This window comes from Gouania willdenowi, chromosome 8 (genome assembly GCF_900634775.1).
Source record: "Gouania willdenowi chromosome 8, fGouWil2.1, whole genome shotgun sequence".
NCBI classification, from domain to species: Eukaryota; Metazoa; Chordata; class Actinopteri; order Blenniiformes; family Gobiesocidae; genus Gouania; species Gouania willdenowi.
Window position 1 is genome coordinate 24,963,729 of NC_041051.1, and position 13,130 is coordinate 24,976,858.

Below are 13,130 nucleotides of genomic sequence, written 5' to 3' on the forward strand. Positions count from 1 at the left end.
AAACCAAATATTGCAAAACCAGTGCAGAATACTGGTTGATAACCATTTAGTCTCAAATCTAAGCTGTTTTCTTTCAACTCTAAAACTCTAGTTTTTGCCGTCTGCTTATTTTTGCTGCAATTTAAAGCTGCTAGGGATAGTAATTATTTATTTGTTTATTTTTTACCTTTTCTGTACATGCTGTGGAAGGTCAACACCACATGGAGTGCAATCTTTTCATGGCAGCTATGCACGTTTTATAATTGCAGTGAAATTATTGCAATTGTTTTGCATACCATCACCAGCCCTCCATTAGGAAGGGTAAGAAACACTTTATTAAAGGGAGAGTATAAAAAGAGAGTGCAGTGTTACACCTATGTGAGAGGGAAAGGAACAGAGGAGAGGGAGTCAGGGTAGGACAATGGAAGGGGTGGATGAGATGATGATCAACTATTTTGACAGGATAATATATTTATCTGATTAAAAAAACATCATCCCTATAATGGATTACAGCCTCCCTGTTGTTACAGCATAGCAAAGTCAAAACTAAAACTTAGTTAACATTTCATCTAATCAACATATAATATTTGTGTACCTCAGGCATTATACCAGAGTAAAGAATTATATTTAAAATTCTGCTAGCTGTTTTATTGCTAAGATGCTAACACCAGCATTCACTGAGACTGTGTTGGAAATGTCACACTCCGTACTATGCACTACAAACTCAATGAGTATATACTGTCTACTATATACTATAAGTATGATTAGGATGGTGAGCTTTCCCACTGAAGTATACTTCCAAGTTTCCCAGAAACCTGAATTGCACTGAGGCTAAATATTCGTCGATTCTCCATCTTTGAAAGCTCTGAAAACATTTTAAGTGAGAAAGTGACCAAGTACAATATCAACATGTGGTCATTTGATCCATAAAACTTACATTGAACACATTCAATGTGAGTTTTATTTGACATTTCGGAGATTGTGCTACTGACTGAACTTCTGGTTAACTTCAAAACAAGAGCCTTAATTTACTAAAGTGTTAAAAACTAATGGAAGACCAGTAGAGATGCTTTTATTTGGAAAAGGGGATGTTTGACTTGCTTGAAGCTGGTCCCAGGATGATTTTCCATTCCGCTCGCAATGCATCATGGGGCGGTTGAGTATGACTAGTGTGCCTACAGTGCATACTTAAAAAATGTCCCAATATTGTATACATCTGTTTGTTTCTCGCGTACACAATCCTTTCAAGACCTCAGACTTAGTATGAGTAGTAAGTAGGGCTGAGCTATTATGGAAAATAATCTAATTGCAATTTTTTTCCCTCAATATTGCGATTTAATATGCGATTTTTTTATTTTTTTTTGTCAAGGGCAACTTGTCATGTATTTTTCAACAAACACTAGCAATAAATCAATCTGTTTAATAATAAACAATTTCAGATTTATTTAGACTTTAAATAAATATAAAATATACATTTTAAAGCACAGATTACAACAGTAAAGCAAACAAATCTGTGGCTTTACCTCTTCAACATATTTAACTAACTTCACAATTCATGAAGCATGTAAACACATGTGGACTGCACTTCTTAAACACTCTGAACTTAACAGGAAAGTACAAGACAGGACAAGAAAAAAAAGAGAAAAAAACGAAAAAAAATATTGCAGCCTTTACGAATAAAAAATTGCAATAATATCGCAAATACAATTAATCGTTCAGGCCAAGTTGTACGTTAGTATGCCATTTGGAACATGGCCATACATCCTAATGGAGCCTTTAAACTCTCTCCATGCTTGTTTTTTTGCGTCTGAACTTCAGACAGTTCATCATCATATCCTAACAGGTAGTAGTTTTGTTTCACAGAATAGGTTACCATGGCAACAATGTCTTGATTTTGGTCATGGGATGCACCTGGTTTAGCACACAGAACATGAACAATATTCATGCGTTTGTCTTTCTCAGGTCGAGGCTTGGATGACTTGATGACCGTGAACGTGGCTCTCTACAGACCCACCGGGCAGCATGTCGCCATCCGCCGGATTGATTTAGAGTCCTGCACTAACGACATGGTCACCTACCTGCAGGTGTGCTACTTCACATATTCTCATGAGTAGGCCTCATTGTTCAGTAGCCTTTAGGTAAATAAACCTGTCAGACGATACAACTATTGTAGAATTCATTGACCTTTGACCAAAGTTGTAGTGCTCTCGTACTAACTAATTAAACATGATGATTGACCAGGTCAGTTTGTGACGAGCAGTCGAGTCCAATAACAAAACATCATCACTTTGAATCAATGAATCCTCAGTAGAGCATAACAGGAGCTACAGTACCTTCAGTGGCCACCAGAGTGCCACAGAGCACACCTTTGGAATCTCGACTGTACGCTTCCTTTTGTCCGTCATCAATAGGTCTGGGAAATATATCGAGATTCAAGATATATCGAGATTACTTTTTGGCAAAAAGGAAAATTTAAATATTGCCTATAACAATATATTTGTATTTAATTATAGCTTGTTTTGTATTAAAGTACTCGTTTTAATAGTTTTTTCAGAACAGCATGAAAAACACAGTTGGATGAATTCTTCAGTGCGTTCTAACCCAGACCTTCCCCTAAATAAGCCACACTATAGAACTCACTCACACGTGCTGTCCAATAGAGGAGAAAAAGCTAAAAGTGGCTCATATTTTGCAGCTGTTTGTTAATAAATGTGCCCATTGCCCACTTTAATCCTGAATTGTCTGTCTAGTAAGGATTTATTGAGTTAAAATAAATAGATTTATATCGTATCGCCATTTTGAGAAAAAAAATCGGGATTTGAATTTTGGTCCATATCGCCCAGGCCTAATCATCACTATAAACATGTATTTCTATTTCTCCTAGGGGGAACTTCATGTGTCAAAGCTGTTCCACCACCCCAGTATTCTACCTTACAAGAGTGTTTTCATTGCTGAAAATGAGCTGTGGGTCATCACCCCCTTCATGGCTTATGGTAGCTAACATCTTTGTGTGATAAACATCTGCTTCCAGTGGTACAGACAGCAGCGCTTCCATCATGATCATTTTCTACCTCATCCATTTTCCAGGATCAGCCAGAGATCTAATCTGCACACATTTCCCTGATGGTATGGGCGAGTCAACCATCGCCTACATTTTGCTGGGCATGCTCAAAGCGCTTGAATACATCCATCACATGGGATATGTGCACCGGTAAGACTTGTTAGTTTTCTCAATCCCCCTACTTAAGTTTGTGAAATTAACTGAAAGCAACTCCAGCTTGACACTCGTCAATTCATGGAGAGAATACTTAATACTTGTGCTCATTTTATTTATTTAGAAGAGAAGTGAGCCATAAAAAATTTCACACCTAACAATAAAACAAGGCGAGACACAAAACAATATACAAAAGGATTACATTAATGTTGTCAGTGAATTAAATTAGATTTGGATGAAAATGTATCAAGATAAATTAATTCTAAAAGTTTGGCCTAATGGTGGCGCTCGACAACAGGTTATGGTTTCATTATCAATGAGTTATTTATATATTCAACAAATAAACAAAGTGCCTGACTCCAAAATTTGGTGAGCAGTTTTCTGAAAATCATTTTCTGAAAGCAAAAATCCCTGGGGTCAAATTGACCCCAATGGTAAAATGTGTTAGTAATATTTGGGGATAATAGCAGGGTTAAAAACGTGGTGCTCATACCACAGTTGGATGTCTTCTATTCTGCTTGTGTAGGAGCGTGAAGGCCAGCCACGTTTTGATCTCAGCTGACGGCCAGGTGTGCATGTCCGGTCTGCGCAGCATCTTCAGCCTGATTCGCCACGGACAACGAGCCAAAGTGGTCCATGACTTCCCCCAGTACAGCGTCAAAGTCCTGCCCTGGCTCAGCCCTGAAGTGCTGCAACAGGTAGTGCTTTTAACCACTCAGCACCTCCTCATCCTGCTCTGAATGAAGTCAGCAGGGTTTTAGCATCAGGCTTTGTTGGGGACTTTGGTTTTTTTTTTTTTCTCCTTCAGAATCTGCAGGGTTACGACTCCCGATCAGACATCTACAGCCTGGGTATCACCGCCTGTGAATTAGCCAATGGACACGTCCCTTTCAAAGACATGCCACCTACCCAGGTGGGCCCTTTATGTCACTACACTGCTTTATCACTAGAAGAATGTAGCTTTACACCTGAGAGCAGGGGTTCTCAACCTTGGGGTCAGGACCCCATTTGGGCTCGCGAGACACTGAGAGGGGGTCACCAGATGCTTTCAAGGAAGTAAAATAATGAATGTTGCATGTTGGCTCATTATTATTACTTTGAACATCTTTCCACCATATTTAATGCTTATTTTTGCCAATGTAACTACAACAACGGTTTACCATGCCCATTATTTGCCATTATTTGTTCTAATATTGACACTTAAACCTCTTTTTTTTTAATCATTTTTTGACCACTCTATTTAGCAACTTTTAATTGATTTCTGTGGTTTTTAAAACACAATTTCACCACCTTTTCCACCATTTTTGGCACTTTCAACCCATTTTATGTCTGATTAAAACAAGGATTGACATCTTTAAGATGACAATACTATGGTGAAAATGACAATAAATTTACAGTGTAACAGTGGATATTATTCAGATAAATAAATAAATGTGCTTATCACAGATTCATAGAACAATGGAGCATCATTGGTTCAAAGCTCTCCCCTTTATCCCCCCCTTATAGTTGTCCCTGTCTCCACATGACATCTTCAATATTCATGTCTGTGTTCAACCACCGTCAGGTACAGTGGGGGTCCCCAGTCTCTGGAACATTTATTTTGGGGGTTGTGGGTTGAGAACCACTGCTCTAGAGAGCACTCAGCGACTACATATGGTGCTATATACTACTATGAAAATATAGAGCTTTTACCTTGAAGTCCATTATCGTAACTTTATTTGGTTATCTCACACTTCTACTACATTATGTTTCCTTCCAGATGCTGCTGGAGAAGCTGAATGGCACCGTGCCCTGCCTGCTGGACACCACCACCATCCCTCCAGAGGAGCTGTCCATGAAGCCCTCCCGCTCCGGGGCCGACTCCGGCATCTGTGAGGGTCCGGGAGCAGGAGGAACCCGACACTCCAACGGAGAGCCGTCATCGTCGTCAGGAGGACATCCCTATAACCGCACGTTCTCTCCACAGTTTCACGGCTTTGTTGAGCTGTGCCTACAGAGAGACCCAGAGAAGAGGTTAGAAAACAACAACTCATTTACAATATTTGACCATGCCCGATGTCTAGAGGTTATGAAGAGATCATGGTCATGTTGATTCTGTTCTATTGTAGACCATCGGCTTCCTCTCTAGTTGGTCACCCCTTCTTCAAGCAGGTAAGGAATGGAGACCCAATCCACTTGCTGACAAGTGCTGAAATGTTTGATTTTAGAAGAAAAAACAACATTTAGTAACGCTTTACATGAAGTTTTAGACACAAGGCTGACATTACACAGTCATCAGCATGAATAAGGTGTCATGAAGGCCGTCATTAAGTGTCGTTGGCTAAATATGACAGATTTCGCTAAATTATGACACCTTTGGAGCTATGTTGGCATTTTTGGGTTAGGTGGAGGAATCTTACAGGGGGTATTAATGATAAATGACATTCACACCAAACAAAATAATGGTAGAACAAATAAATCGCATTGTGCAATAACTCTGCCACCTCAACTTTCCTCATACCAGTGGCTAACCTTTAGTTTTAAATCTCTGGTAAGATAACTAAACCAAAAAACAGACTATTCTGGAAGAAATTAGAGATTTTATTTGTGTGGGAAAAGATTTAATTAACTGCCAGCATGCTTAATATGCATGCCTGATAAGTTGCTAGCAATTAGCATGTGTTGAATGACATGATTATCTGTTATCAAATTCAAGTAATTTTTTTGTAGCTCTACAAATCCATCTACTAAAAAAAGAAATCTTGTTTAGATATTATTGAATATATAATTGTTTACACTACATTGCCAAATGACGGCCTTCATGATGCCTTATTCATTCTAATGACAGGTGTCATGTCATAACAATGACAGCGTATTATCAGCCTTATGTATAAAACCTTAAGTAAAAAGTTACCCAACATAATAGGTGATCTATTCTCTGGTTGTTTTAGATCAAACGCAGACCATCTGAGGCATTACCTGAGCTGCTACGGCCCGTCTCGCCCATCACCAGCTGTGAGAGCTCCCAGCCACAAGACTCGCCATCGGCTCTGGCCAGTCTGGAGTCTGGTCTGAGCCAGCTGGATGTAGATGATTGGGACTTCTGACGAGAAACTCTCACAGCTCCTTTTTTTGTAAAGCTCGTCTTGTAAATAACACGTATCACTGAAGTGAACTTGACACGGAGGTTTAAAGCCAGCTGCCACTTTTGCCTCTTTCTGATGTCTATTACTTGCTTTTTGCTTGATAAATATGCAGAGTCTGCAATGATGGCCTCTCTGACACACACACACACGATGGGGGGTGGATCCATTCTAAATTCATGCGCACCTCTCCAACGAACGCATACCCTGTGCCTGCACGCCTGATCTACATTTTCTAGACTTAGAATGGGTACACGGGCACAAGTCACGTCTGCATGTGTGCTTGCAAACGTGTTACGCGTTAACACGTTTGCAGACACAATGTGCATTCGCATTAAAGCGTATGCACACATACGCCACACCTGGATGTGCACCTAACAAACATACTGTAAATATGTCAGTCACACATAGACGCAGGTGTGGCATGAATGAAGCTCCAGCGATCAGGTGCCTTTCACTATCTATCACCGTCTACGTGACATATAAACACTTAAAATATTAGGTTCTTAGGCTTGTACAGTTGTGCAGGTATGAGAGTGTATAACGAACCACCATTTAGTCCGGTTACAGTCTGTGTCACGACACCAGTCCATAGAGTGGTAGTGATCGTTGCTGTGATTGGACAGGATACAACACTCTCATACAGTGACGTACACGCCTTTTTCAATTTAAATGTCACGCAGAAGGTGCTACATAGTTAAGCGTGTCTGATTATTGCTGCTTCAGACACGCCACACCTGCCACTACACAACTAATTAAATTAGGTAAGTTTCGTGAAAGTACAGCAGGCATGTATGTGTGATGGACTGGTGCGCATTGATTTAGAAGTGACGCGCACACACGCGTGTTCAGATTGTTACAAAGATCACATGATGTTTATAAATCTGAAAATGGGATGCTGCTACTAAAATGTTCAAACAAGGGGCATTCTACCTCAAGCAGGAACACGGCTGAGCAACGCTGCCCTCCTGCACGATGTATCGTCACGGGCGATGACGATACGGTTTTGTCCAAAGTGCAGATGGAGTGACCAGCACACACACACATACACACGTTTCAGCTCTCTGCCTGTGTTACAGTACAAGCTGCTTTTTCATGCTTCAGGTTTCTCTTTAGTTGCACAAAAGGTGAAGAAAACCAACCGTTAGCTTTAACCGAGTCGTTTCTTGAACTCAAACTTTCGATGTTGACCTTGTCGGAGGTGAAGTATTTACTGGTGCTTCGTTTGCATGCGTGTTTTGAAAGTGAGGACAAAAGCAGCATGGTTGAAAACCTGAACTTTCAAAATAAAACTTGTTTTTCAGAAGGACGGTGGCATGTTTTGGGAAACCAACAGAAAATTCATCTCATTAAAAAAATCAAACCATTGCAACGTTTACCTTTATTCCCACACAGAGGAACTTTTACTCTAGATTTCCACCTTTAATTGGTTGGAGAGCTTACAGTTCATAAACTAGAAATTAGATTAATTTACAATCACAGCAACACTAACGCCAATGGTATTCACCTTTTTCCCCTTTGTTTTTACAACCTGCAAGAGAAAGACACACAACATACCTTCTGCCTCTTGATATATCCACATCCACTAGAATTATTACACTTCATTGTTATGTCATTAATACAGAGAAACGTCTTCATAAAACATTTTATTCTAAATGTACACAAAGAATAAGATCACATAGAAGTGGGTGGACAAAGAAATGACTGAACTCTGACAAAACCAGACATTATTCAACTACTGGTTTTTAGAAGGTGTCGGTCAAATCAACTTTAACTCTCCAACAGGAACTTGGGTGAGGGTTGGAAACAGTTATTGATTCCTAACATGAATTCAGGGGAAGGTAGAATTTCTAATCGTCCTCGTCTGACGGTGGCTCGTCTGTTGCAGCGTTTTGTTTTTCCATCTTGGCTATCAACTCTGAAACACAGAGAACATGCAAACTGTGACATCTGGCTGCTTTTACTCCACTATCTGCTCCTGATGGTTTTACTCACCCTTTGCTGGGTTGAAGACCCCGTTGGTCTGTGTGTTGCAGACGTAGCAGCGCTGGGACTTGCGGTAATGCTGCAGGGCGCAGGCTTCACAGAAGTAATGTCTGCACCTAGGAGACGCTGACTCAGTTAACACCAGGGTTGAGGTCAATGATAATTGTAAATGCGTAATGAATTACAAATATGACAAATTGTAATTGCAAATGGAAAAATTTGTTGTAATCATAATTGAGTTCAGATAATTGACTTTGTAAAGCGCATTTGTCAAACTCAAGACCCAGGGACAAAATCCAGCCCTTTAGAGCGTCCAACTCGGGCCGCAGAAGAAAGTAAAAATGGCAGAAAACATGAATCATTGTGTAAGTTATCAAACAATTCATTTATACATATCTCAGTCTCTCCAAATACATAAATTCAATCAAACTCCACAATATTTGCAGGTATTACAGTTTTCCCATGCTTATACCACACGATTGCAGTCATTCAAAATCCTGCATTTTTCCTGAAATTATTACACAAAATTTCATCAAATTACGTAAAATATTGGTCACAAAATCAAGGAACTGTAAGTAAAGATCCTGCAGGGAACTTAAATCTGTCACTTATTGCTTGGATATCGTCAATGCCTTACATACTTTATATATTATTTAAATGTGGAGGTTCACACTACATACAATAATGTTGAAATGACTTGTTTTCTCCAGTCTGTGGCCCACTTAAGATCAAACTGCTCCATATGTGGCCCCTGAACTAAAATAAGTTTGACACCCCTGTTGTAAGGCATAAAAATGCTAAGATGATAAAGTGTTCATAAGACCCTAAACACTAGTCCAAAAACTGGGGTGAAAAACCAGAAAGGCATGAAAAATGTTAAAAACATCCACATTTCTGCGATATGGCTATAGTAAAGCATAAAAATGGAAACATTTTGATTTTTTTCCTAAGACAAGGCTGTTACTAGACTGTAAAAACTAATTCAAATATGATGAGCACACTTAAACTGTTACAGTTCTATGGCTTACACATACATAGTTAATCAATAAAAATGCATATCAAATTCTCCTCCTACCCGTCACTTCTCTAGAGGATCATTTTATTATTTAAAAACTAAATTTAAATCAAGGCGTCTTTGCCTTTTTTCTGTATATATACAAAAAAAAGGCAAAGACGCCCACACTAAGAACAATTAATACCAATATTTTTATTGATTAGGAAGCCTAACAAGGTAACCAAGAGATGAGTAACAAACATGGATCAATCAAGACGTACTGTAACTGTAATTAAGAAATGTGAATGACCCCAACCCTGGCGATAAATGATGAGCAGAAACGAAGCAGGGAGGACAAACTCACTTGGTGATGATGGGACTCTTGAAGGATTCTCTACAGATGAAACACTTGAACGGTAAATCCTCCTCATCACTGCTGACCTCGTAGTTCTCTTCATCTACATGGAAACAGCAGCGCTCACTCAGCCAATGTACATAGATGTGTTCACACCCCGCCCCCACACTCCTCTCACCATTGGCTCCGTATCGTCCCTCCTCCAGCTCCCTCTCTATCTGCCAACCATGTTTGTAGTCCGATCTGTCGTGAAGGAACTTGCAGCTGTCTGACGGCACAGGAGAGGAACTTTCAAGCAGGGTTGGGGTCAATTACATTTTTCAGTTACAATTACGCTTTCAATTAACCATTTTCTATTAGAGTTCAAATATGATTACAGTGACCAGCATTTTTTCTAATTACAATTAAATTATAATTATTTTTCATCCTCAGAAAATAAATAAGTCAAATTATGAGTTTTTTTAATTACTACAGTTCAATAACAATTAATCACAATTACTGAGCCTGAAATAAAACAACCTAATACAAATTTACCTACCTCTTGTGTTAGCTCTCTGTTAGCACCTCTTATGCTAACAGGTCCTAAATCAACTGTAAAATGCACAAAAAACAAAGACCTATCATCTAATTTCTTTCCCGTCTATCTCTCTAATAAATCAAGGAGTTCTGATGCATGTGTGTTTGTGGAGCTAATTTCTCCCCAACGCGTTGTCTGTTTGACCTGAGACTTAACCTGTGTGCATGCATTACTTTGGACTTATTTGGTGCTGCAAAACGTTTATTTTAATTTTATTTAGCCCGGATGGCACATTCATGTTTACCCAGAAATGAAACCTATTCAGCTTTTGACCTCAGTGTGAGGGGGCGCTAGCGCACCAATCTGTTCATTTACAACCTCTAATAACCAGTAGAAGACCCTCCTCCAGTCCACAAAAGAAGGTCAACATTAAAAACATCTTTGTACTGCTAAAAGTTATTTAACTGTGTTGAAAAACATTTAAGAAGTGTAACGTTGTTCCCGTTTTGCGTTAAATTATAATTGACCATTTTTACAGAATTTTTATAGCAATTACAATGTCAATTATCTAAACTCAATTACAATTTAATTACAATTACGACAGCAACATTTTTAAAATTACAATTGCTATTTTAAGTACAGTGTAATTATCAATTACGTGATTACAATTATAATTGACCCCAACCCTGCGTTCAAGGTTTCACATGATTTAAAAAAAACAAAGCTCTCACCTCCAAACCCACAGAAACCCGTCTCCTTATAGTCTTTGCAGATGTCGGGCTGGTAGTCCCATCTGACTGTGGCTCTCAGGTGTTCAGGAGCCCGGATTGGCCCTTTCCTAAAGAAATATTAATCATGTATCAGAACCACCCTCGGGGTGAAAGCTTTGTTTTGAGGCGGGGCTTCATCTGCCTTACCTGACCATGCCGGACGAAGCGTTGCCCATCGTGGTGTCTTTAGGTTTGATGAATTTTTTATAATTGTTGTTGCCACGGTAGATTTTATCGTCTTCCTTTCCCGTCAGCTCCTATTAAAAAACAACTTTACTGATATGTTCTGATGTTGGAGCTGCGTTTTAATGATAGGAAGTAACTGTTCCAGTCCTCTACCTCCTGGATTTTCTGACTCCTCTCAAAGATGGCCTGTGCGTCCTTGTCTCTCTCCGTATCCAGCTGGTACGTGGCCGTGGCTCCCATGTCCTCAGGTCCCTCAGGTTTCTTATTAGGGTGGAAAAAAAACACTAAGTATTAGCAGGCTGAGAATCAGGGACAAGTGGTGATGAGAATATGCAAAGTCATTGAAAGCTCACAGGGTTAAGTCAGGCAGAATAATGTTTGCTATGGAGAAACGTTAATTTTTAAAATGCAATTCTCACCTTTTCTTTACTTTATAAAAGGGAACCAATCACTGTAACTCTTAGATAACTAAGACTCTCAATATAATTCTGAATGTTGGTTTTAATTTCCATTTTGTGGCTCTTGTAAATAAATTAAATGAGCATAGATTTCTAGCTTGTTAAACTTCTCTAAACATTGCCGCCTTTTATTTTGAAGGAAGCACTGTAACACTGAAAAATTACGTTTTCTCACCTTGATAAGTGCCACAAATCAGTGTTTGTTCACTCTACACAACCTACACTGCATGTGAATATGTGAAAGTGTTTTTCAACCTTGAGCCTTTGACGTCATGATCCTATGTGGGGTCACCTGAAATGTCCAGTAAAAAAACTAAACTAAAAAACAATAGGAGACATTCATTAAAATTATATTTGTATTCCGCTTCGGCCACAAATTTCCATTTCGGTGCATCCTTAATATATTTGTTTGATTATGGTTTTCTTTGTTTTATCAGTATTTATTTTGTTTCCTCACCGCTGAGCGTGTGGACTTGTAGGCAACGGTCACTTTCTTCTCGTCTTTTTCCTCTTCACTTTCACTGGAGCTCACAGCATCACGCTCAGCTTTCCGTGACTGGAGAAGAAAAAAAGAGGGAGAAACCTGAGCTAAGTAACATCTCGTGGTAAAACAGTGGTTTTGATGGTTGTTGTTGTGTTAATGGTTTACCTTTTGGACCATGGGGTTGACTCGAATGTTCTTCTTCTCTCTTCTGACCACAGAGCTCTGGTCCTCATCACTGTTATCATCTAATGAGAAGAAATCAAAGCGTTACATGTTACTTTTTTATTGTTTAATGTTTATTTAGGTTGATTTCAGTGACTACACGACCAACATCACGCATACAGAAAGACTTTAAAGTACCTGAATGTAATTCACAGAAAAGGGAACACCATCAATCCTGACTTTACATGTTGATTTAATTCAGCATGTCTACTAAAATGGTTTCCATGTAGGCCTACATTAAAACACGGGTCATGTCAGGCACAGGGGACTCATTTTTCTCATTTTTATAGTAAGAAATTAAATACAAAACAGTTTGGTGAGTGCTTTCCATAAAAACAAAAAAACACAAGTCAGTTTGTGTTGACGCTCCGGGACCACCGATACAATACTAAGGTTAAAAACTGAAACCAACTGTCCAAAAAATGCCAGAACCTTACCTTGTTCACTATCACTAGCTTTCCTCTTCCTTACAGAGCATTTCTTAGTCGCTTTTTTGAACAGAAACGTACACGTCTCTGTCTTAGGTTGTTCAGAGTCCGCCATCTTTGATATGTGACGTATGATCTTTTCAACGCATGCGCGAAACGCGTCTACATCCGGTCAACCTATTTTACGGCAGTTCGTTACGGAGCGGGTTGACTGTCGCCACATGGCGACAGTGACAGCGTAAGCAAAAGATGATTTTGACTTAATCATCACTTCAGTTTGATTATATTAGTTTTGATTTGGAAAAATCAAAAGTAAAGTTTTTTGTACAACCCTATATACATTTTGGCTTCTTTTTTTTAATGCAGATATGAAGAAAACGAAGCCATGTTTGTCACTTTTTTAATGAGTTAAAAT

General features: G+C 39.1%; 2 protein-coding genes across 5 annotated transcripts in view; one reads left to right on the top strand and one right to left on the bottom strand.

Moving 5' to 3' along the window:
* The window catches only part of strada (STE20 related adaptor alpha), a 15,730-nt gene extending 8,047 nt beyond the window's left edge, over positions 1–7,683 (top strand). For all 4 annotated transcript variants that reach the window (XM_028455879.1, XM_028455880.1, XM_028455882.1 and 1 more), the window contains 8 exons: positions 1,942–2,063; positions 2,864–2,972; positions 3,067–3,190; positions 3,720–3,891; positions 4,002–4,106; positions 4,953–5,206; positions 5,302–5,344; positions 6,124–7,683. In XM_028455879.1, the coding sequence (XP_028311680.1) occupies positions 1,942–2,063; positions 2,864–2,972; positions 3,067–3,190; positions 3,720–3,891; positions 4,002–4,106; positions 4,953–5,206; positions 5,302–5,344; positions 6,124–6,279 (1,085 nt within the window). In that variant the 3' untranslated portion in view covers positions 6,280–7,683. The remainder of the gene's footprint in view (positions 1–1,941; positions 2,064–2,863; positions 2,973–3,066; positions 3,191–3,719; positions 3,892–4,001; positions 4,107–4,952; positions 5,207–5,301; positions 5,345–6,123) is intronic.
* Positions 7,684–7,948: 265 nt separating this feature from the next.
* rnf113a (ring finger protein 113A) lies at positions 7,949–12,880 on the bottom strand. The gene is made up of 10 exons (XM_028455884.1): positions 12,725–12,880; positions 12,231–12,310; positions 12,039–12,137; positions 11,277–11,384; positions 11,085–11,194; positions 10,899–11,005; positions 9,829–9,918; positions 9,660–9,753; positions 8,311–8,417; positions 7,949–8,233 (listed from the first exon to the last, which is right to left on the bottom strand). Exons 1-10 carry the CDS (start codon positions 12,828–12,830, stop codon positions 8,166–8,168), a joined length of 969 nt encoding a protein of 322 aa, XP_028311685.1. The 5' UTR covers positions 12,831–12,880; the 3' UTR covers positions 7,949–8,165.
* Between the last annotated feature and the right edge of the window lie 250 nt (positions 12,881–13,130).